At 34.3% G+C, this 23,928-nt stretch overlaps 5 protein-coding genes across 12 annotated transcripts; 3 read left to right on the forward strand and 2 right to left on the reverse strand.

The window, feature by feature from the left end:
• The first annotated feature begins 119 nt into the window (after positions 1 to 119).
• On the forward strand, positions 120 to 4,566 carry LOC105431425 (sulfhydryl oxidase 1). Of its 2 annotated transcripts, none has more exons than XM_011645594.3 (4): positions 120 to 205; positions 840 to 1,182; positions 1,354 to 1,606; positions 1,868 to 4,566. In XM_011645594.3, the coding sequence occupies exons 2-4, from the start codon at positions 864 to 866 to the stop codon at positions 3,291 to 3,293; spliced, it is 1,998 nt and encodes a 665-aa protein (XP_011643896.2). In that variant the 5' UTR covers positions 120 to 205; positions 840 to 863; the 3' UTR covers positions 3,294 to 4,566. The 2 variants fall into 2 exon arrangements, with proteins under 2 accessions (XP_011643896.2, XP_088938999.1); XM_089082873.1 differs by lacking the exon at positions 120 to 205 and adding an exon at positions 226 to 518.
• A 478-nt stretch (positions 4,567 to 5,044) lies between these two features.
• On the reverse strand, positions 5,045 to 6,271 carry LOC105431426 (putative palmitoyltransferase ZDHHC24). Its single transcript, XM_011645597.3, has one exon. It carries the CDS (start codon positions 6,131 to 6,133, stop codon positions 5,294 to 5,296), a length of 840 nt encoding a protein of 279 aa, XP_011643899.2. The 5' UTR covers positions 6,134 to 6,271; the 3' UTR covers positions 5,045 to 5,293.
• Positions 6,272 to 6,299: 28 nt separating this feature from the next.
• Positions 6,300 to 7,584, forward strand: LOC105431427 (coenzyme Q-binding protein COQ10 homolog B, mitochondrial). 4 transcript variants are annotated; one of them, XM_011645600.2, is made up of 3 exons: positions 6,300 to 6,622; positions 6,783 to 6,928; positions 7,073 to 7,584. In XM_011645600.2, the coding sequence occupies exons 2-3, from the start codon at positions 6,870 to 6,872 to the stop codon at positions 7,515 to 7,517; spliced, it is 504 nt and encodes a 167-aa protein (XP_011643902.1). In that variant the 5' UTR covers positions 6,300 to 6,622; positions 6,783 to 6,869; the 3' UTR covers positions 7,518 to 7,584. The 4 variants fall into 4 exon arrangements, with proteins under 4 accessions (XP_011643902.1, XP_011643901.1, XP_088939002.1 ...); XM_011645599.3 differs by having other exon boundaries at positions 6,800 to 6,928; XM_089082876.1 differs by having other exon boundaries at positions 6,300 to 6,568.
• A 151-nt stretch (positions 7,585 to 7,735) lies between these two features.
• hzg (CTD small phosphatase herzog) lies at positions 7,736 to 13,718 on the forward strand. The gene is made up of 4 exons (XM_011645601.3): positions 7,736 to 9,567; positions 10,642 to 11,075; positions 11,527 to 11,712; positions 11,857 to 13,718. The coding sequence occupies exons 1-4, from the start codon at positions 9,498 to 9,500 to the stop codon at positions 12,052 to 12,054; spliced, it is 888 nt and encodes a 295-aa protein (XP_011643903.1). The 5' UTR covers positions 7,736 to 9,497; the 3' UTR covers positions 12,055 to 13,718.
• Positions 13,719 to 19,934: 6,216 nt separating this feature from the next.
• On the reverse strand, positions 19,935 to 23,773 carry stck (LIM zinc finger domain containing stck). 4 transcript variants are annotated; one of them, XM_011645602.3, is made up of 8 exons: positions 23,588 to 23,772; positions 23,049 to 23,140; positions 22,377 to 22,490; positions 22,075 to 22,187; positions 21,774 to 21,966; positions 21,466 to 21,607; positions 21,116 to 21,374; positions 19,935 to 20,829 (listed from the first exon to the last, which is right to left on the reverse strand). In XM_011645602.3, exons 2-8 carry the CDS (start codon positions 23,054 to 23,056, stop codon positions 20,627 to 20,629), a joined length of 1,032 nt encoding a protein of 343 aa, XP_011643904.1. In that variant the 5' UTR covers positions 23,057 to 23,140; positions 23,588 to 23,772; the 3' UTR covers positions 19,935 to 20,626. The 4 variants fall into 4 exon arrangements, with proteins under 4 accessions (XP_011643904.1, XP_011643905.1, XP_011643906.1 ...); XM_011645603.3 differs by having other exon boundaries at positions 23,049 to 23,143; XM_011645604.3 differs by having other exon boundaries at positions 23,450 to 23,591.
• Between the last annotated feature and the right edge of the window lie 155 nt (positions 23,774 to 23,928).

Consider the following 23,928-nt stretch of genomic DNA (forward strand, 5'->3'; position numbering starts at 1 on the left):
ATAAATTGGGCATTCATCGAGCGACAGGTTATGTCACGTCGTGATCGCGCTGCCATGTATGTACACGCGTACATCGATGTAAATTAGTAAATTAGGAAATTACTCTCTCTAATGTTAAGGTGGAACCGACCGAGTCTCATATCGCCCGACGTGTCGACCGACTGGGAACGTGTCTGTCGAAAGATACGGGACAACACGTAGAAAGGTATACTGTATCCCTGCGGAGATATTCTGCGGAGAATTCTTTTCGTGCAATCAGCCCGCGATCTGTCACGTTGTGTGCCGCATATTATAAAATGACATCTGCCGCGGTGTTATCTCCTTAAGTGAATTTTTCTCGCGCGAGATCGAAATCGCGCAGCTTCTGCGACAAGTGCGGTGAATCTTTTTTTTTTTTTTTTTTTTTTTTCTTTTGTTTCTTTCACCTTTACGTAGTATCCAGATTATGCGAGTTCTACGGAAGATCCAGCGGTTTTTTCTCGTTTTATCTAAAATTTATATATGAATCTTGATAGGAAGTAAGTTTTATATTTATTTTTTTCTGATCAAGATTATATGAAAAAATGTCGCAAGAGGTCAAAAGTTTCAATCAGCGATTATTTCTGTTAATTTTGAGATTATTTTGTTATTATCATGATTTGATTATTTAATTTTGAAAAATTATGATTTTTATCAAAAGCAATCAAATCTGGCAAAATATTTTGCCTAATAAATTTTGCGATTGTATTTTCTTTCCTAAAAATAAATATAGCAGGTTTTTATATATTATTAAAATTAATGTGCATAATATTAAAATATTATATTTAATATATACTTTAATTTAGATTCCATAATTGCAGGAAAAGAAAAACAGCTAAGTTCTAATGTTCTCATGTTATCAAAAACACAAAATGGAGCAGCTAGATATAACAGGAATTGTACTGAGATTGTGCCTATTCAATGTCCTAATGATAGACTGGGGCAGCGCAGCTGCGGTAGCTCATAAGGATTCAAGTCTGATTAGCTTAGCCGATCAAGGCTTATATAATGCCAGCGACGATGTAGTGATTCTCAATGCCACAAATTTCAAAGCTAATGTTTATAGAAGCAATAGGAGCTGGTTGGTCGAATTTTACAACAGCTGGTGTGGCTTTTGCTTTAGATTTGCACCAACGTGGAAAGCTCTGGCGAGTGATATTTTATGTAAGTTATTTATATAAATTATAGAAAACACTATATGTAATCATTTATTTAAATTGCGAAGATCTAAAAGTTTTCTGAAGAAATTAATTCAGCTAGAAAGTAATATATTGATGATATTCATTTACTTTTGATGCAGATATAATATTATAAATAAAAACGTTAATATTTTAGCTTGGAACGATATTGTCGTCGTTGCGGCCATAGATTGCGCCGATGATGATAACAATCCAATCTGTCGCGAATATGAAATTATGCATTACCCAATGCTGAAATATTTCTCTATAAATGCGCGTCCACCGTCCTTGGGTATAGTAATAGAAAAGGGGGACAGTGTCGACTCGTTGAGACATAATTTAATCGACAGGCTCGAAATGGAACAACAGGAAGGACGAGGATCTACGTGGCCTAACATTGCACCGTACAGGTACATCAAAATGAATTTCCCACGGTCACTTCCTACTTACTTCTTCATTATGACTCAGCAGAAAATCTATTTTTATTCTTTGAAGTCATACATAATCCTATATTTTTTTAAAAAGTCATAATTTACACTTTAGTGATAGATCATGCTATAAAATTTATTAGACATCTTAATTGTTAACGAACTATTATTAAAAAAAAATATCATTTATCCATATCTTATTTTTGTATTACAAAAAATAGTGTGATACATCTTGATTTGTAGGAACGTCGAGACAACAGATATATGGAAAACAGCGTCCAACAATGTACAATATTTCTTCCTGATTTTCGAGACTACGGACTCACACTTGGGCACGGAAGTCATTCTTGATCTCCATAAAATCAGCAGCTTGCAGATACGCAGAGTGACTTCCGACAATCAACTGCTGTGTGTGATGAACAAAGTTACCAAATTTCCAACTTTAATAGTCTTCGGCCGCAATGAATCGCAGAAGGTTGTCAGCATGAAGATACCGACGAGGCAAGGAGTTCGGCAAGCTATTAAAAATTACGCGATCGTGAAAGGAGTGAATATCGATGAAGTGGGCACAACGATGTCTCACGAACAGAGTGCGGAGAACACGCCTCGAATAACCATGACGATTGTAAAAAGTCACGAGGTGGTGGAGGACCAACTACCATCGTCGAAAAAAGTTGACGATTATTTGTATCAACTCGATCTGGAGAGCACTCTACATTATTCGATCAATCATGAAATATCCCTGATGAAGTCGATAGACGGCGAGAAAATGGAGGCATTGCGGAAATATCTCGCGGTGCTGGCAGTGTACTTCCCTCTACGTCGTAATAATGCTTATCTGGAGGTAATACGCGATGTCGTCGAGAGCAAAAGCTCGATGACCGGTGAGGAATTCAGCCAACTGGCAAAGACGACAGAGGAAGAGATGTCGCCGGTGTACTCGGGGATGCCCCGTCGGTGGATAGGATGCAAAGGCAGTACGGATTCGTATCGCGGATATCCTTGTGGATTATGGACCATGTTTCACATGTTGACCGTGAACTTCGCGCTAGAACGCAACAAGGACGTTTCTCAGGTTCTCTCGCAGGATCCTGCAGCGGTACTACGAGCGATGCACGGCTACATCGGGACTTTCTTCGGTTGCGCTGATTGTGCCGCACATTTCGTGGAGATGGCTAGCAAGAACAAGATATTTGACGTGCACAGCAAGGACGAAGCTGTCCTCTGGTTGTGGCGGGCGCACAATCAAGTGAACGCTCGATTATCAGGTGACAACACGGAAGATCCTCAGCACAAGAAGATACAATATCCCGCGGTCGAACACTGTCCAACATGCAGATTCGTGAACAATAGCTGGAATGAAGAAGAAGTCTTACAATACTTGAAAATGAAATATAGTTACAACAGCATCAAGTATGACGGGATCAGCAATTCCAACAATGATGTAGGTATGATCAATGGCAACGGTTCGAGAGTGAGGCCGGAAAGACTCGCCAAAGAGACAAAGCGCATCACCGCTTTCGGTTGGGATTTGAATATATTCGACATCAGTATCTGCGTAGTGCTGTACATCACTTCGGCCGCGATACTCGTGTTGGTATGCATCAAGTTCGCCGTTAAAAGGACATATAAAAAGAAAGCCCACATTAATCTACTACCCAAAGTATAATTCTTTTTCTTATACTTTGCGTAACATTCCCAAACCAGCAAACATCACTCAGGCACGTTCCAATTGAGAGAACAAGTCTCAAATTTTTAGTAATGGAGAATAATAAGACTAAAGTCAGCGCTGTAAATGGTGCACAATTATATATTTAATTTTAACTATGTTTATTAATAAAAATTAGGTATTTTTTGCGTTAAGTCGATCTTGCCAGTAATGAAATAACAGTATCCAATAAATCAAAATGATTCAAAATGAACGTAAACCGCTAAAGAATATACTCAAGTCCATACAAATATAAAAATATTTAACAGAATCAAATTCTTTCGCAGATTATATTAATTAAAATTTTTCTATTCGCGAAAACAGCATGCATTTTACACTAATTATTCTCAAAGCGGGGATCAACGACGATATATTCTTTTGCGAGTTTTAAATAAATATTGAATTACTAAGTAATTATAAAATTTTTTTATTAAATTATAAACAAGCGATTCCACTTTATGATGTTGCCTTAAACTCGTCCAAAGAATATATCTTATTAATGACTTCTACGTTAGGTTTGCGTATAAGATATAGAAATATAGATGTATTGGATTGTATAATGATAAAACGAGTTAAGATACATTCATAGAATATTCTCGATTATTTAATATTTACATGCAAAATATCTTCACATCGCTATGATGAAATAGACAGAAATTACGCATTTATAATCATGGAACACCATATATCATAAAAAAAAATATAATATATAAGTGTTTAGCTTTTTTTCACTCGATGGCAAATGCAGTGTGACTGAAATGATTCTCTGTCGGATTATTATATTATTATTCAATATTTCAATACGTTGTATTGAAAATCCTAAACGTATAGAGTTAGTAATATTAACCAATTATCGCAAGACATTAATGATTGAAAGACAATGTTATTCTATTATTTTGTTCTTTCATGCTTCCTGAAATGTTCGTGTACGCCTTCTTTCTACGTATTTTATATAGTTGTTCTTTTATATGAAAAATTTTGTACCATTTAGGGTACTGGCAGGTGTTCAAATTAAAGAAATGGTAATTGTTGATATATTTAATTAGATATTAAGGAAATGAGATGTCAAATTATATATAAATTAGTTTCTGACTGGCATACTATAATTGCATTTGAATATAACCAGGGTTCATTATAAAAGATAAAAGGTTGTGATCTTCAAGTCGCAAATGTCTATATGAACATTAATCTTTTATGGATATTTGATTTGTAAATAGATACCCAAAAGAAATTACTTCTTCTTTACTAATCTTGTATATTACAATTGTCCTTATACATACATACATATATATATATATATATATATACAGTTTTCTAATAAAATATACAATATATAATTAATGTACAATTAAATATTTGGTTCAACTATGATAATTATTAATTATTAATTATAAAATAAAAGAATAAATAAAAGAATCAAATTTTTTTCTAAAGAATAAAATATTAAATTACAAAAATCAGAAAAAACTTTCAGTTTTTAAAAGTATAAAAACCACAGCTTTATAAAAATACACAATATTATTAAATCGTAAAATATGTATATGTAAAAATAATAAGAAAAAAATTATTAAATATTGTATTGAATTTTTACAAGATTGTCAGCTTTTAGTAGTATTTTGTTGCTATAAATATTAATATAATTATAAACATTGTGCCAAACATATATACAATGATTTGTACATATAATGGAATAAAATAATGTAAGATACAAATTCTGTTTATAACAATTATACAAACGATATATTTTGAAGTATAATAGACCATAAATGAAATAATTGAATTAGAGCATCCTTTACAAAACATTTTACAAAAAGTATAGTCTTTCTAACTAATGAATTAATGTTTTTTTGTTTGGTCATCAAGATATCTTCAATATTTTTAACACAAGCAAACACTTGCTTTTAGTCACACATCACATAATACATAGTTCGATAGAAATCACAATAGTTAATAAAAGTAATTCAATCTTTTTTCGAACACAAGTGATGCCATGAAACTCCATCATGAGGTAACTTGGATTCTACATAAAAAAGCAACCACGCCAGATACCATCGTTCTCCAAACACTTCTCGAATATTATCTTTCCATCCTACATCATATGTAAAATCTTTCTTATTGCTCTCATTACCCACAACACCCCTGAGAATCAAATTGAAGTGATAAATGCACAAAACTCCAGTGTATAAAGTGCCCACTGCCGACACAACATACAGCAACAAGTAGAACTGATCCATGGAGCTGTCGAAGCCAAAAAAGAAGATCGCCACGGGAAAGACCATCTTGATGACAGACATTGGAAACTCAAAAGGCATCCTACTCCAGATGAACAGACTGCCGTAGTAGAAGGCATACGTTGCACCAAGGAACAGGTACCACAGAAACATGATGAAATATCTGTGATTGTAGTAGCCCACGCAGCAGCCGGTGAACACGCAGTGGTGGTCACGTTTAAGGATGCAGGTGTCGCAGGTGTTGCAGTGCCACGAACGCGGTGGCGACATGCACTCGCAGGTCGCGCACAGCCTCCAGCCATCGGCTATCTTCGCGGTGCTCATGGGCACGATGCGTCCACCGATGCTAGTGTCGCACAGCACTGTATACGTGAAATTACCTACGATATTCAATAGAATAAAACTGCCGAGAATAAAGTGAAATGTATATGCCAAGTTCTCATTCTCGTACAATGCCGGTAGTATTATCCATAGTCCGAACCAGTACATCAGAGGCACTACGACCAGCACGAAGATCATCGACAGTAGATCGCCGATGGTCCGCGGCCACACCTTTTTCCGGGCTATCATCGTAGGCACGTTCGCTTCTTCCGATTTACATTAATTTCGATTATTTTTTCTGTTCTTTCGCTCTTATCATTGTCACTTTGCTATCTCTTTATCCCTAATGTTTACGTTGGCTGCCATTTTGAAAATGCGCCATCACGTGGAAAGCTGGCGTATTACCTCCCCGCCCCTTCCCCTTCACATCTTCACACCGATTTTTCGCTAAAATGGCTGTATTTGAAGAGAGAAAAAGAGAAGGAATAAAAAAGATTCAGTTGCAAACCTGTTATGAAAATATGAATATTTTGAACATGTATTATAAAGTATTTTAAGTGTATTAATTCACGTTGACTAAAAAAAAAAATTATGATTACATTTATCATCGAGTATCGTCGAAGGAGAAATGTAGTATGACGTTGGTTTAATTTTAAGATTGGAATTCACATGCAAAAGATAAAGGTGAATTGCCAAACAGTATTGTAAAACTTGGCACTTTTTATTCGAAATGCACAGGTAGTGTATTTCATACAATTCCACTTTAGAATTATATGTAACGTTTTGAAATTATGAGAATAATTGAAATTATTTCTAACCTCTAATTTTAATTATTTATAACTTATATATAAATTATTTGCTATAATTAAATTGATATAATTTATTATTTTACATTGAGGTGTAAAAATATTTTAGTCATGCCCTCTTTTTGGCAAAATCGGCATTGCCATGGAAATATGATTCTTTCAAGTGGACTTCATGGCGCATGTTTAAAACACGAGCAAGCCATAAAACCAAAGAATTTGAAGGTCGCAAATTAGTAGGGTAATGAAAATTCAAAATATCTAAGAAAATGAATATTTGATAATGTATTTTTTAAATTTACTATTTTGATGTATTTAATGTATGAATTATAAATTATATATTTTTAATGCAGACTATACCATTTAATAAAATTTCTATTTTTAGATTTTCAATGGAGAAAATGTACCATGTGGTTGCCGATGTGGAAAACTATAAATATTTTCTACCTTTTTGTAAAAAATCTGAAATTACTTTGAAAACCAAAGACTTTCTAAAAGCCAATTTAGTAATTGGGTTTCCACCTATAAATGAAAGTTATACTTCAAAGGTGACTATGGTATATCCAAGAATAGTTAAAGCCGAATGTAAGGATGGCAGATTGTTTGATCATTTGGATACCCTGTGGCTGTTTAGCCCTGGATTGAAAAATAATCCTGAAACATGTGTGATTGACTTCTCCTTATCCTTTGAGTTTAAATCTGTCATTTATTCTCAATTGTCAAATTTATTTTTCAACGAGATTGTACGACAAATGGAGAACGCCTTCCTCGAAGAAGCCAAAAGAAGGTATGGTCAGCCATGTTTAAGGACAGTACAACTCCAAAGATGATATTTATGAATGAAAATTATTGCATATAGATAACATTTTTATGGTTTAATAAATTTATTGTTATCCACATTCGTATAACATCTGCGTGTCATATCACAGTTGTATATTCTCAGGATATTCACGCGGTATATCATTTTCTTATATTGAGATACTCGAAAGATGATCGCATTCCTGCGCGCGTGAAGGAAAAACTACATATTTTTTATAAAAACGCAAACATTTTATTTATAAACGGAATATGAGAGCACAGCAAAAAAATTACAAAATTAGAATGGTTTTGTCATAATGTCTCGTCGTCATAACTGTTTTTTTTTATAATGACAATCCCGCAGTAAAAGGGAGTTTAAACAAAAAAAAAAAACACACAAGATTTAACAAAGATTCAAATATTTGCAAATTTTAATTTACAAAATATAAAAAAAATGTATAAATTTAATCATGTGATGAGAATAATTTTCTTATATAAATATCGGTAGTTATATTCTTTAGATTAGATTGCGCGATTGGTTGACTTTTGTATCATGTTTTTCTATCACGTTATGCAAATCCATTTGAAAAAAAACCCTAGAGCGAAAAAACCTAGAATTGACCAGTAAGGAAGAGGAAAACTTTATTTATATTTGCTTTGATTGGTCAAATCTTATGTAAACTTAAATAATTTCAATCTTCGATGCATATTCTAATTCTTTTTAAATCATCGAAAATTGTTCGACCGTACCGTAATTACAACTTGTATCGATAATCGATGAATTGCGGTTGGTATACTTGCGGCAAAGTTCAATACATTTCATTTTTCCTTCGAAACACAATTTACATATACAAAGTTCTAGACATTTTGCGCATTGGAAATACAATGTTGACGCGCGAAAATTCTCTACATTAGGGCTCTCGTATCGCGACCGTAGGTCGGTCGAGTCCGAAAAGTAGACTTTCATCCGTGTGCCCAAGGCCGCGATACATCAGAGCAGCGCCGAGTGCCACAGACTCGAGTTGCGCGCGTCGAAGGTGTACGTTAAAAAGGTGTACGGCTAAAGTCATCTCGCGTCGCACGGAATACGTGCATGTACACACGCGCGTCGCTCCGTTCCACGAAACGTGTGCGGAATAAAGGCGAGCCATGCGCGCCAGCCGCGGCGATGCACCGTCGGAATAGCAATGAACTGCGCAACGGGCGATAGGTGTGGCGCGTGAAAAAGGAAAGGAAAACGCGCGTCGCCGCGAGTGCCGCGAGTCACCGAACCGAGAGAGAGAAAGAGAAGACGAAAAAAAAGGAGAGCGGCGTGGTGAACACGTGTGCGTTCCGGAGAGAATGAAGACGTTTGGCGAGACAACACGACATCGTTCCCCGACGTGAACAGTCTCGAAGTGGCTCTCGCATTTTAATCCTCGTGTAGGTGTCTCCCGCGGAGCCTGACGTCCCGTCGGCCCTTCGCGCGCGCGCGCGCGAATACCAGTGGCGCGTGGTGCGATCTCGAGAGCGCGTTGTGCCTGCGCCTATGCGTCTTCATTCGTCGCGCGCTGTCTACGTAGTAGCGGCAGTGAAGGGGGGTACAACGACGCCGGCGGGAGCGACGGCGGCGACGACGACGACGACAGTGGTGGTAGTGGTGGTGGAGGAGGAGGAGGTGTTTGGGAGGGACACGAGGTGTCAAGGGGGTTTCATACGCCACGAGCGAGAGAGTGAGGTTAGCTTGTGTGTGCGTCGCGCTCATTTTCTCTCCCTCTCTTCCGCTCGCTCGCTCACGCGCGCTCTTTCTCTCACGTGTCTCCATCTCGCGCGCGTGGGGCCGTCGCGCTCGTTGTGTCTCTCGCGCGCCCGTTTGTCCATTCGCTCGCTTGCTCGCTCGCTCGCTCGCTCATCTACCCGCCTGCTCGCCCGCCCGCCCGCTCGCCCGTCCACCCGTCCGTCGGCTGGCGCGCGCGCGCGCGCGTTAACGGAATTCGCGATTGAGCACGCAGGGACCACCGACTAATGTTTAAATGGACGCATCGTCCATTATCACCCAAGTATCGCGGGATGACGAGCTAGGCGCGTTCAACAGCGAGAAAGGTGCGTATCGTGTAAATAGACCCGCGCCACCCTACTCTCTCCCTCCCTCCTTCCCTCCCCCTTGCCCGCAATGCTCACCGCCAGATGCTGCCGGGATTTTGTTCTCCCGCACCTGTTACGGTACCCGTAGCCGTGTTTCTCTCCTTGTTCTATGTTGTCCAACTTCATCTTTCCTCCTGTCCCCTATTGCGAGCAACTTCTCGCGTGTCTCCTGTGCTATTCTCCTGTGCCATTCCCCTCTCTCCCTCTACTACTCCACATTTGTATCGCTGTCCCTTTTAAATCCTTATCGTCCCGTGTCGTGTGCGTCTTCCGAGTGATGCCGTGAATTTTCTCATTTCCTTGGGCTATGTCATGCCCTTTAACCTTTCGTATGCCTTTCACGAGACGTTCCCTAAGGGCAAACTGTAAAGAAGACAGCACAAAAAATTCACTGTAAAAGGTTAATTGTAGCAAATCTCTTTCATGATGTACATATGTACAAGGTGCAACTGCTTATTTTGATGTAGAGACTGTTCTTCCATTTGACAAGATGATTTTGTTAATTAAGCTTAAAGACTAAATGTATCAGATCAGATTTTGAATTTGTTAAATGATTGTTTTTAATCAGCAAAATTTAAATAAATATCTCAAAAATTGTGTGTATTTACAAAGAGAGTTTATACGTGTGTGTGTGTGTGTGTGTGTGTGTGTGTGTGTGTGTGTGTGTGTGTGTGTGTGTGTGTGTGGTGTGTGTGTGTGTGTGTGGTGTGTGTGTGTGTGTGTGTGTGTGTGTGTGTGTGTGTGTGTGTGTGTGTGTGTGTGTGTACACATATCCATACATGGTTTTTTTAATATTATAGAAGTTTGACATACATCTTCTAAAACTATAAATATTAATAACTGCTTTCTAAATACTTTCACCAACTTTTGATCCAATATATATGTATATCAAATATGAGATCCAGAATCTGTTTAGAATATGTAATTTAAGAAAACAAAAGTATTATGCAAACCTTAATTTTTTTCTAATTTAACATTTGTATATCATTGATATCTGATAATCGATTCTCATTTTTTTTTCATACATTGCAGCCCAGTTACCTCGAGAAAATGAAGCAGCCAACAATAGTTCATCGAGTGGCAAGAAGCCGAGGGGACGCGGGCTCTTGCGCACACTGCTCTGCTGCTTTGGAAGAGGTCGCGGTGGCAGCTCAAAGAGCTCCAAGGCGAGTTCTCTACAGGGTGATGGCCGTGGCTCGCCACCACCTGGCACCGGATCCCCAAGGTTCCTCCTACCGCCGGTCAGGCATCAAGACATGCACAAGAAGTGCATGGTAATTGATTTGGACGAGACTCTGGTGCATAGTTCTTTCAAACCAATCAACAATGCGGACTTTGTTGTTCCTGTAGAGATTGATGGAACAGTACATCAAGTGTACGTTTTAAAGAGGCCTTATGTGGATGAGTTTTTGCAGAGAATGGGTGAACTATACGAATGTGTATTGTTCACTGCAAGCTTGGCTAAGGTATGTTTATATATATATATATAAAAAAACCAGTAGAGATGTGATTATTTTGTGCTCTTTATAAATATGAATAAATTTAGTTAAATTACTACATATTAGTGTAGTTATAAATATTCTTGCAATAATTTACTGTTTATAATAGATATTTTATTACTTTTCTTATGCGAAACTTAATTTGCAACAATTTTTTATTTTTCAAATTTATTAGTGAAAGAATGCAATAGATTTAAAATATCGCATAATATATAAATTATATATTATTTATAAGTTATGTTCTCATAAAAAATTATCTTGCTAGATATAATTTATCCCTGTTTAGAAATTATTATTAATAGATAACTATAATAGTTTGAATAATATTAACATTTGCTGCCAGAACTATATCGAATTAATTTAGAATAAATTTTGAATGAAAGATTGAACAAATTATTTAATTATATGATATTTACAGTATGCAGACCCAGTGGCAGATCTATTAGATCGATGGGGTGTATTCAGAGCAAGATTATTCAGAGAATCCTGTGTGTTCCATAGAGGGAATTATGTTAAGGATTTGAACAAATTAGGTCGGGATTTGCAGCAGATCATTATTGTAGATAATAGTCCTGCCAGTTACATTTTCCATCCAGATAACGCGGTAAGATATACTTACATGAAAAAAACTAATTTATTTTGACATAAAATAAAAATTGCATAATTGCTTTCGTTTTTGTGATCAAATTACAATAAGGCACATATCTCAGATAATTAATAATAAAAATAATGTTTAATTTTCTTATAGGTTCCAGTGGCATCCTGGTTCGATGACATGACGGATTCCGAGCTACTGGATCTAATCCCATTTTTTGAAAAACTCAGCAACGTAGAGAATATCTATACTGTGCTGTGTAATAGCAATCATCCTTATAATCAGATACCCGCACAGGCGGTGCAGAGCAATCAAAGCCCGCCGGGTTCAGGTTCGCTAGCTGCTTCCTAGCCCCACCTGAATCCTGGCAACGCAGCCAGTCTTGTCGCTCAATGCACCTTCCGGAGGATCCTGAGGGGGCTGCTCCATATGACCCACTCGCTATGTGGCGAAGGACCTCGAAGTACTCCCCCTCGTTGATCTTTGGAAGAACTGCTCCGATCAGTGGAGCCAAATGTCTTATACCTTAAAAGCGCGTCACTCTAAGTCGACATACAGTCATAGCTGCTGGTATCCTTCTTCCTGATGAGCAACGCAACGAAGACTGAGTCAGCTTCGAAGCGCGAGTGTTCTTCCATTTTGCACCAAGCGTCAAAAATGACGAACTGTATCGACCCTGTCCGCGTGGGCAGACTGAAAATATGCCTGTACTCGAGAAAAGAACCTAGCGAAGGATGGAACCAGGAATCTCTGTCAAGCAGAAACTGTTTACAAGAAAGTTGATCGATTGCGAAAAAAAGAGAGCGATGATGGGGATGACAAACGATAGTGATTATATATTAAAAAGATGTGAGGTTATAGGAAATAGAGAGAAACTATGAAGAGAGGAAAAGAAAAGAGATCGCTCCGAGTCGTTTGATGGGCCATGCTGTTGCCGTTTAGTTTTTCTATTTGAGCTAAAACATTGCGAGCTTTGTTCATTTAGAATCGATTACAGAGAAGACATCGATGCTCTGACTACGTTTGTGAATGCTTCTGATCCATCTTACAAGATGCGTTGAAAAAAAGGAGGGTAACAGTAGCAGGTAGAATTTGAAATGTATATTTTACTTATGTTAAAAATTTAACATGGGAAAATTTTATTTTAACTATTATTTTAGTTATTTAAAATAATATTGTAGAAAAAATTTGAGATGCTTTAGAGTTTAGTACCAAAGCGTCATAGGTTTTAAAATGCATAGGTACAAAGATTGAGATAAATGTCTCAAGGATCATAGATGCTAATATATATAAATATCTAAAAAACCGAAAGAATTTGAAATTTTAAATATAATAAAAAATTTCTAAAATTTTGAAGAGATACTACAAATAGAAGTCATAGAAGTCTAGAAATCTGTTCTTAAAAAATTTTTGCTTCATGATCTTGTTCTAATTGTACGAGAAGTTTTGAAACATGCAAGTTTGATCTCAATAAAGTCCAAAAAAGATATTTTACGAATATTCAAAGTTAAAAGAGGCTTAAATTTATAAGAACATGTATTGGTAGAATATTCGCTTCACACTGCCGAGGAATAGGAATTTTCTGAATTTTCTTCCATTAAATAAATTTTTATCTTTTTTTTATAAATTGCTTGGATAAATATATTGTAAAAATATCTTTAAAAATTTTTATCATGTAGGAATTGATGTTCTAACGTCTTTTATTACAAAACATTTTACAAAATTTGCAATTTTCAAAAAATTTATGTGCAAATTAAGCATTTCATTAATATTGCATTTGAGTATTGCGTTAGATATTTCCTGCTGCTGGTGCACGCCTTTTATCGGACGCTCTGTATGTAGCATTTAAAACGATGACATTGAAATTTGGCAGGGTACGTACTAGTATTTTTTTTTTATCAATTCTCCAATATCTATGAACATTTCCATTTCTACTTCATTTATCAGTCTTATTGTTAAGTAAATAACTGTACTTCTTTCTGATATATTTATTAGAATAAAATACTACAATTAGATTCATGTATTTGTTAATATATGAATTTACTATTTGCTTTCATCCAGCAGCAAAGATCTTTTTTAATGCTTGCTAAAAAATTTTAGAACATTTAAAATAATGATAAAAAGGGATTTTTTTTAATTAATAAAATTAAATTTATTGAGGAATCATAATTAATATAAGTTTGCAGAAAACTTAAATCACGTAAATAATAAATTAAATAAATTGTTTTCCTGAGAGAAAAGGAGAAGAGAAAAATAAATTAAGTAATTGAGAATAATCATAAATCATATATTGTTGCCAATATCGATAAACTGAAAGCTGGGCCAATGCATATCATTCTTTCCCTCCAAGTTATGAGGTTGCATCATATCTGTTTATTCGTTTTTTGGAGCAAAAAAGTAGCAAACTTGACTTAATAATCGGAAATTAAATGGATTTTTGTAAGAGTCGTGAGATGCAGACATTTTCCCTATTTGTTAAACAAATATAATTATAAATAATTGTGTGCATACACACACACACACACACACACACACACACACATTCAATATATTTAATGTGTATATACATATATATAGAATGTTTATATATATATATATATATATATATATATACATACATACACGTATATTTAAATTATATATATATATATATATACATACATACATACATACATACATACATACATACATACATACATACATACATACATACATACATACATACATACACGTTTATATAAATATATATACAAAATATTCACTGTTTTAATTTAAATATTAAATAATATTGTAATTTTTTTTTCTATCATTACCAAACACTTGCTGATATACTCTTATCCCATCCTATTGCTAACAACTGCCAACTTGAATTATCAGATATACGTGACAACTGCCAATTTGCGCGAAATATATCAGAAAGTAAAAGAAATTGAAAAGGAAGAAATTTACAGTCATAAAGTTTAATTTTATAAAATTATATTAAAATTATATTAATTTAAATTTTAATTTCTTTGCAAGCAAAAAGATTAGTAAACATTTTAAAAACATTTTTAAATTCTATAATTTATTTTAAAAGCTTTTAATTTATTTTATATATATATATATATATATATATATATAGAAAAAAAGTTTTAACAGATTTCACGAATTTGACAATTAGCAATTTTTTTGCTCCAATAAAACGAGTCACATAATGATGTTGTTAACAAATTAGAATAATTTAGATTTAGAGCATGTGAGGGGCAATATATATAAGCAGCAGTATATCCCTACGCGCGTAAGTGCATATATTTACTAATGCATAATTCGTAAACAATCAGCTGCTTGACCGAACATAACGAATGTACAAAGTGCATTGTATTATCGTAATCAATTCAAATTGTTATTATTTGTGCTTTTACTTTTGTTTATATTATTATATTAATATAATTATTATTGTAAGTATCGAAGATAATGTTGTCACTCCAATGCAAAAGAAGCTAAATTTTTATATTTTGCTAACTGCCGAAAAATCGCATCTGATTTAATTGATAAAAGAATCAATTTTAAATGATAAAAATTGTGCATATTTTTCAAATTTTTGCATTGGTATGACAATATTACTATCGATATATTCAATGAATTAGTCGATTATCAATATCAGCTTGTAACAAACTCGGCTGCGTTTGCTGTTTTATTTTTTCTTCCTCGTCTGAATACAGGGTGGATCAAAAATCGTAGTACACGTACAACAACTGATAATTTTTTATCGATACAAGTAATTTGGATACAACGATAAAAATTTTTAATTTTTAATGTTAAATTATTAAGATCTACATTCTTTGAGGAAACAGATCTTGAGGAATATAGTGGATCAAATGTCCTATTCTATGTCCTATTCTAATATTGCCATTTGCAATCTTTGAAAATAACAAATTAAGAATATATTTAAAAAACGCAAACATTTGTATTGACATTAATGATAAATTTTATATGTATATTAAAAATTACCTCCAATAAGAAGCTGCTTTAAAAAGATCAAAGCTATCTATACAAAACATTTGTTATCTTTTAATCTTTTTGACTTCTTTTGATTTTAACTTACTAAAAATTTGATATTGATTTTGGGACTACCCTGTACTTTGAAACATTTTATTAGCTTTTATCGATATAACGATAGCCCGGAGAAGTCCAATCGTTTGGATTATTGTTTCTACTTAAAATAAGGAAGAGATTTAATGAAGAGATTTTTGATGTGGCTTCCAATTCTTCCCTCCTTCTGTACTTAGTAAGTGTGCCGATGTTTCTTGTAAACGTTATGCGGGAATTATGTGTATTGTAATATTCTCTTTGTAACGCCCATCGAAACGACTCCGTTACATAATGACCATCGTACATCTGTTCCGGGACAAATCTGTGCACGATCCAAGGATCCGAGAATCCATAGATCTAAGTATATGCAAAGTTGATGACATGAATTAGAAGAATTATAATATTCATAGGTTTCTAATCAATCGACAAGGAACCGTTGACATTAGGATGAAAACAATTCTAAAATACGAGACTGCAAGAATGTTAAAGTTCAGGAATCCATCGACGCGTGCAATGATCCAACGATGCGTTTTGTGATACTTAAAAGGATTCATTAGTGTAGTGTAATCTATGATTTAGAAACTAAGGATCGTGGAATGATTACGAAGATTTTTATCTTTAAGATATCAGAAGAATTGAAAGCTGTCAAAAATTCAAAAATCGATTACAAAATCGACTGTAGGAGATAAAAAGATGTATCTAGAGAGATATTTGGAGGGTCTAACAGTATGGAATCGAGGAGTATCGAGTTTGGAAATTGATCGGGCTAGGATTCCAAAGAATTAACGATCGAAGGACTCGAAGCTTTAGAGTCTAAGAATATAAGGATGCACGGATATACAGATCAAAATTAAATACAAATATAAAAAGGATACTCTAAGGATTCAAGGATCTTAAAACATTTTAGCACAGTATCATTATTGCGTTATTGCGTACGAAAAGTCCATTTTTATTTCGTCCTACCGATACGATTTCGAGCAGTTTAGTTAGAAATTACGAAGATATATATTACTAATAAGACAAAATGAATCTTGTAATCTTGGAAAACAAATCTATATAAGAAATGTTTTATAATTTTGTAAAAACTCGCGCAATTTGGGCGTTTTATTTATTTATTCGCAAGAGGTGTACGCTAGAGGTCTTTTTATATTTGCGGACTTTGAAAATTTGACATTTCGTACGCAAGCACGTGATATCTCAACATAGTCGAAGCAAGGAGAAACACGAGTGAGAAAGCGTTGCCAATGTTCTCCCTCTTGAAATCGCAATCATGATTTCGAACCACCTTGCTGCGCATAATAAAGCGACATATGTAAAAAATATATATATATACACACACACACACACACACACAAAATATACAACATATACGTATTCAGAAAACGACAAAATAGAGAATGTGCGCGCGTGTGTGTGTGTGTGTGTGTGTGTACGTTTGTATGTATCGTATGCGTGTGTGTATGCGTAAAAGAAGAAACGAAAAAAAAAATAATAGCGTTTCGAGGCTTTCGCCGAGCGACGGCCGCCAATCCGAGTCGAGCTGAGACTTTTTATATACAAAAATCCAGAAAATTTCATAACAAAAGGAAAAACGCGAAAAAAAAGGAAAATGAAAAGCGAGGGCGCGCGCGGCTTTTGCGCGCCAATATAAAATTAGGAACAATTGTATTATTATTATTATTATTATTATTATTATTATTATTATTAATATTATTATTAATATTATCGATGCGCAAATTGTATAAAGGTTTTTCTCTTTTCGTAATCTATTGTTAACCCGTTGAAGGCCCGCGCGTCGTCTTTCATCGCAATAAAGTAGCATGGTCCTGTATTCATAGCGACGACGTTTTGGCATGAAATGCGGCTATCTGATTACGTCCCGGAATAGGATCTTACGATTATACACGTGTAATACGTTCGGAGTGCGAAATGAAACCCGGAATATCGGATAGTCGCATTGGAATCAAGTGGCGCCGAACAGGGATGTGAATATAGACTTTTCGAAATCGCTGGCACGTAATTCGCGTTGCGTAATTAGCGCTAAATGTGATTGTCCACGCTTAGGCTTCATCATCCACTTCATCGGACTGTGATGATCGTATCGTAGAAGAACGTAGCTGATAATCATATCTCGGCGATTAATTCGCGATACCGTGGATACCGTGGCTTGCTTGCGAAGTTGTTGTATTTGCACGTCTAGCACATCTAGCGCTAAATGCGAACCGGTCCACGACAAGCGTGATCTTTATATGGACAATTAAGGCAGTATAATAGCGACTTTAGAAACGGGGAAAACGAGACAATCTTTTGCGAAAGCATGTACAATCATGAAAGAAAATCTTCTTCATCTCTGCCAATACAGCTTAACCAATAGATTAACTTTAATCTCGATTTAATTTAATGCATCCAGATAAATTTGTTGTTTGTCATCATAAAGTCAATTTAAAACATATCAAAATTAAAACATGTTGCAATATATCGGGCCATTCTATCCGGACATTACATTCATCTCGCATGAATATGGCATGCCTCCAAACCCGAAGGGTTGCATAACGTGGAAGTTACGTACTCCACATTTCGTTCATACGGAACGATTAAGTTTCTTGATCAACCATTTCATTTCGGTGTGTTAAATAAATCTCCGCAGTACCAATCGCATCGTCACTCGAGTAATTGGCTAAATGCCTCCCGTCGAGGTAACGCGGACTGAATCTCGTTTTTGAAAAAACTATGAAGAAAAATAGAAAAATCAACGGGATTGAACGACCTTTTTTCGTTTACTTATTCGTGACACTTAGCCTGCATGATCACGACAGCTTCTCACCGATAACTGTTTATGTTTCCAATCTCCTAATGCCTAAAGACCGTTTACGGTCTCTCATTGCCTATACATTTTAATTTTGAAATAGCCTGGAAAACTAAATCTTATTTTATATTACATAGACAAGCTTCTTCTCCCATTGATTCTTTCTTCTAGAAAAGGTAAAGAGTAAGTTAAACTTAAAGTTAATCTACATTGGTAGAAATGGATATTTAAAATAATATCGAAAAATCTAGAAGAAAGTCCTTACGATCTTAATTTTTTTATCCCTCATTGTAAAGTGCGAAGATATTTGAAGAAACTTCACATATTTTATAATACTTGTAGCTGATTGATACACGGCGTTAATTAATTCTCCAATTAGTAAATATATTTATAAATATGTGCGTGAACATTATTTGCAATTTATTTTTTTCACGACTCGGAATGTTGTTATTTGAAAAAGCAAAAATGAAGCCCGTATCGTCGCATTGATGAGTCTCTTCAAACTGTATCTTATCGAGAAACTTCGTTTCCGAAATTCTTTTTGAAAGTACTTCGGATATAATAAAATAATAGGTCACTTTTTAAGCATTTTTTATATGAAGTTTCCGTTTTTCATCTCGTCTTACAATTTTTGATCTTTCTTTTTAAACCTTCCTTTCCGTTTCTCGGTTCATGATTTTATATGCTTTTATAAGAGCGTAGGTCACCACGAGAATTTCTATAGATTCCCTTGCCTCTCTGACGTCACTGAACTATCTATATATATATATATATATATATATATATATATACGCGAATCGATTATTATACCGCTTTAAAGTTCAGGATCAATTGACCACATTTAGCGCTAAATACAGCGTTAACCTTAGAATACTAATCATACTTTTAGCAAGCAGTTAACACTAATCATACGTTAAATTTACGTATGTTGATTTTTCCTGATAAAAATATGCCAAGACGAGAAAAATAAATTTTTATTAAAAGTAAACCATGCTATTTTAATGGGCAAGAAGAACGAAAAGAAAAACATAATGCTAAACTTAAATGCTATTTTTTTATTATGTATCATTAGTATTCTAGGATTAAATGGAAGTGTGAGTGCAAGGATTCCTCTCAGATAATCAACGTGCAAGTACTTGTGGAAATAAGTATACTTGACATAAATGGGATAATTAAAGGTAACTCGACGAGAAAAAGAAAAGTAAAACTTGTGAAAAGTGATTACTTTTTCATATTTTTTTATGACCTTGAACGGGTTAAAAGTTTTAAAATGAGTGAGAGTAGAAAACCAGAAGCACGCGTGTGAATATAAAATTAACAGTAATGCCTTGATTTGTAAATAAAACTTCATTACTTCCATTAAATGCCTTTTTTATTGCGCATTCATTTCTGTTACTAGATACATCTTGTCATTCATCCTTCATTTTGTTATCAAACCTCTAATGAAAACATTTTTTTTCCAATCTCGATCAAAAATATATTAAAATTAAAATATACAATTAAAATCCATATGAAACTTGATTAAATATAAATATATATAATTGTTATTACATACGTTTATATAATAAAAATATTTTCGATGTCAGTACTTATAAATCTAGGTGTATCGGCAGTAATCCGGATAAAAACGAAAAAATAATTATATACTATACGTTAGACAATTTTTAATCAAAGATAATTCTTATCGTTTTGTCATATAGATTATATAAAATGATTCTATAAACTAGCGTTATGCCTCATGTATAAAATGTTATGAAACTATTGCACTTTTCCCCATTCAAATTGATGCCAGAATGGAGAGAAAATATTTCAAATTGAAAACAGGAATAATTTCTCAATCGTAAATTACATTAAAAACAGATACAGCGATTATCTAAAAGTATTTGTAATTGATAAAAGAATAGCTTTGGTAGACTATATAGCTCATAATGTAACAAACAAGTATACTTCTTTTTATGTTGATTAAGGCAGATAAGGCACTATAAGCGCGAATGAGTATTAGATTAATCCTGAAAAATTCTCATATGAAAGAAATCAAATCTGAGTTTACACCGGTGGAATCCTTTTAGGATTCAGATCGTACATTCGTCGCATTCGTTTCTTCAACTCTTGCGGAAATTTATCGTAGCACTTTTTGCATGCGGGTTTTAAATCAAATTCAAAGAATTTCGTCTTTTGATTCATTTTTTGATCGCAGAATGCGCATGCAAAATGATGAACGCACCACGCCTTGTTCAATGCCGTGAAAACTAAAATACAAATATTAAACTAGAATGTTAAAGCAAAAAAAAAAGATTTATACAACTTTCGTTTCTGATATTATAACTCAATGTAGTTGCAATGAAAGGCCAATTTTGAGACTTGTAGCTTAGAAAGTTTAAAATATTTGTAATTAATTTAAAAATCCAAAGAAAAAGAGAAAAAATTTAAAAAAACTGATTTTGAAATATATTCATGTTTTAAAAACAAAATTTTTCGAATTTCATCTACACGTTGATTGGACGATTCATTTTTAATATGTTATCTGGTACATACCATCTCCGGAGATGACCTGATTACAAACAAAGCAGAGATTCCCAAACAATTGATGATAATGAGTCTCGCAATAAGCGAGACCCTTCTTTTCATAATGACGATGACCTAGGAACGGTTTCTCGCATTTTGCACATACAAAATGTTCTACATGCCAATGCTTTCCGAGCGCGGTTACCACGCGTTCTTCAATAGGACGCCGACAAGCGCCACAAATTGGAATTCCCATTTTATCATGACATCGTAGACAATATAACTCGTTCTACATTACATGAAATTTATTATATTAGATTATAAAAATGTTTAATAATTATGTGCGATTTATATATTGTAAAAAGTTAGTATAATCTTACCATTTCATTAGCAGCATAGCCAGGTCGGGAGCGGACTTCTCTAGCTTCCGAATTGAGTTCTACGCCGCAAGTCGTGCAATTAAAATGATACGGATGATAAAGCTCGCCGCGGAATCGTAAAGGCTTGTCATCGATTACTCCACTAGAAATCGTGAAAAAAGAATATCGGTTAAAAAAACTTGAGACATTCTTTCCGAAATAATAACTTTTTTACTCTCTAGATATTTTTAAAAATTTCAAGAAACGTTTTTCTATTAAATAATATAACAAATATATTATATCTTTTGTGCAGAAATGAAAGAACGTACTGGCACTGATGACATATATGTTTCCCAAGCACACCAGCTTTCACATTGGCATTGCATGTGTGACACAGCGCTCTGCCTTGACACTTGATGAAACCCGCATCCGCCAGTTCGCCGTTGCATTCTTCGCATCGAAAACATTGCGGATGCCAGTTTGAGTTCATCGCCTTAATCACGCGGCCAATAACAAACTCACCTGTTATTAGAAATGATAGGATTGATTTAATATATTAAAATATCATTACATATTTTTGATTTTCAGAATTAACGGTGCTTAAGCAATTGAATTACAAAACTAACTTACCACACTTGCCGCAACAAGGTGCGAACAGAACATGAAAATCATGTTCGCAATACTTGTATCCTTCAAATTCATAGAAGATTCCATCTGGAAATGGCCGGAAGCATTGCGCACACCTAACAAAATTAACATTGACCATATGATATAAGAATTCATAAGATAATATAATCTTTACAGTTGCTCTTAGAATAATGAATTGACTTTATTTTATAGTTTCTGCAATATTCGTATATATTTATTCATTACAAAATAACAGTTATTTATTTTCTGCAACTTTTTGATGATCATACTACATTTGTACTCACACGAAACATTGCGGATGCCACAGTTCGCCGTTGGAGTTAACAATTTTCTCATGCGCGACGAAGCCTTCTCTACAGCGGGAGCAGGACATATGATCTAACGACATCTCTGTAACCCTGTATACAATATATAAATTTCAGATATTTTATGATTCATGAATTCGTAAATAATAGTTGTAAATAAGTCATAATCAAATTTAAATAATTATTCCGTACAATATAGAACAAATCAGTTAGAAATACATTTCTTTCATATTTTCAAAAAAACAAAAGAAAACAATCTTCCATGTACATGCATACATAGAATAAGAAGTATTTATTTGTAACATCATTAATGTTACCATTATTTTTTTTTCAGTAACAAATCGGTAATGTTATATATTTTTTATTAGTAATAATAATAATAACAGCTATATTTTTAAGTAAATAAATACATTTGATCATTACAAGTTTTATAATTATTACATTCTATTTAAAGAACATAAGCAAATCTAAAAGAAATCTTCAAAACGATAAAAAATAATAAAGATTATAACTCATTACTTGATATAAAAATAACAAATCACTTCACTAAAGTAACTACTATAAAAGTAACTTTCTCAATGTATATATGTATGCTGTGTTATATCCTAAATGTTTATGCAAAAGATGGACATTTCTCAAGGAGATGCTTACCCTGGCATATTTTAACGGAAGAAGATGTTTATGTTTTGATGTGTTGACAAATACTCCTAGCTATCTTTTCTTTCTATTCGCCTGTGTTCAATCTGCTTTACACAATGATTTCTATTATTGGAATCTTCTATTATTAAAAACACGTTAAATAAATAATAAAGACTAATAGGAATTAGGAATAACGTGAGTTAACATAATGGGCCAATGATACCCTAATTGTTTCACTTCAGCTGATTACTTATTGATAATCCTCTCATAATACACTAATATTTTATTCTTCCCTAATATTATTTCTCCTGTTTTTCTTATCACCGTTTTTATTATTTACTGATTTTCAATGCATTTTTATTTTATCAAATGTTTATTTTGACAAGTCATTTAATTTCTTCAAAGCTGTATACCTGAAATCCCTCGGCTTTATTATTTTTGATTTTATTTTGTCTTTCATCAACCAATTGTTGATCAGGAGTAAAATTCGCGACAACGTAAACACTAAATAAATTAATTGAACGAATAAAGTAATGGAGCTGAGGCACTACCTATGCGAGTGTCACGCAGCTGACACATTTGTATTCTTGTCAGATTTTAAGGAGAAACAGCCAATCCGATCTCAGCGAACATGACATGACCTTTTATGAAAATGTACATGGATCCTACGACGATCGCCCTACACCACACCCTTGCACACGAAGTAAATACAAGTAATGACGGTGCGATGACGTCAGCGAGCAAATTCGGAATCATCAAGGCGGTCTTTCACTGGTCTCCACAAAGTAATCCAATTCTACCAAGACATAAAACGGTATTAAGATTAAAGGTACTAGCGCGGAGTGCCCATATTGATGAATTAAATTTAAGAATTACCAACTGCAAAACTTAA

Source organism: Pogonomyrmex barbatus, unplaced genomic scaffold (assembly GCF_055798465.1).
Source record: "Pogonomyrmex barbatus isolate J1 unplaced genomic scaffold, ASM5579846v1 scaffold6, whole genome shotgun sequence".
NCBI lineage: Eukaryota > Metazoa > Arthropoda > Insecta > Hymenoptera > Formicidae > Pogonomyrmex > Pogonomyrmex barbatus.

What these genes read in the sequence shown, in the direction of transcription:
- LOC105431425 (XM_011645594.3), top strand. Translation starts at nt 864, where the DNA reads ATGTTCTCATGTTATCAAAAACACAAAATGGAGCAGCTAGATATAACA. An exon ending in TCTGGCGAGTGATATTTTAT is followed by an intron (nt 1,183 to 1,353) that starts GTAAGTTATTTA and finishes TTAATATTTTAG; the next exon opens with CTTGGAACGATATTGTCGTC. An exon ending in CCTAACATTGCACCGTACAG is followed by an intron (nt 1,607 to 1,867) that starts GTACATCAAAAT and finishes CTTGATTTGTAG; the next exon opens with GAACGTCGAGACAACAGATA.
- LOC105431426 (XM_011645597.3), bottom strand. Translation starts at nt 6,133, where the DNA reads ATGATAGCCCGGAAAAAGGTGTGGCCGCGGACCATCGGCGATCTACTG.
- LOC105431427 (XM_011645599.3), top strand. An exon ending in GAAGGTCGCAAATTAGTAGG is followed by an intron (nt 6,929 to 7,072) that starts GTAATGAAAATT and finishes TTCTATTTTTAG; the next exon opens with ATTTTCAATGGAGAAAATGT.
- hzg (XM_011645601.3), top strand. Translation starts at nt 9,498, where the DNA reads ATGGACGCATCGTCCATTATCACCCAAGTATCGCGGGATGACGAGCTA. An exon ending in CGCGTTCAACAGCGAGAAAG is followed by an intron (nt 9,568 to 10,641) that starts GTGCGTATCGTG and finishes CATACATTGCAG; the next exon opens with CCCAGTTACCTCGAGAAAAT. An exon ending in TTTTCCATCCAGATAACGCG is followed by an intron (nt 11,713 to 11,856) that starts GTAAGATATACT and finishes ATTTTCTTATAG; the next exon opens with GTTCCAGTGGCATCCTGGTT.
- stck (XM_011645602.3), bottom strand. An exon ending in TGGCATCCGCAATGTTTCGT is followed by an intron (nt 22,188 to 22,376) that starts GTGAGTACAAAT and finishes TAATTTTGTTAG; the next exon opens with GTGTGCGCAATGCTTCCGGC. An exon ending in TCAGGTCATCTCCGGAGATG is followed by an intron (nt 20,830 to 21,115) that starts GTATGTACCAGA and finishes TTTGTATTTTAG; the next exon opens with TTTTCACGGCATTGAACAAG.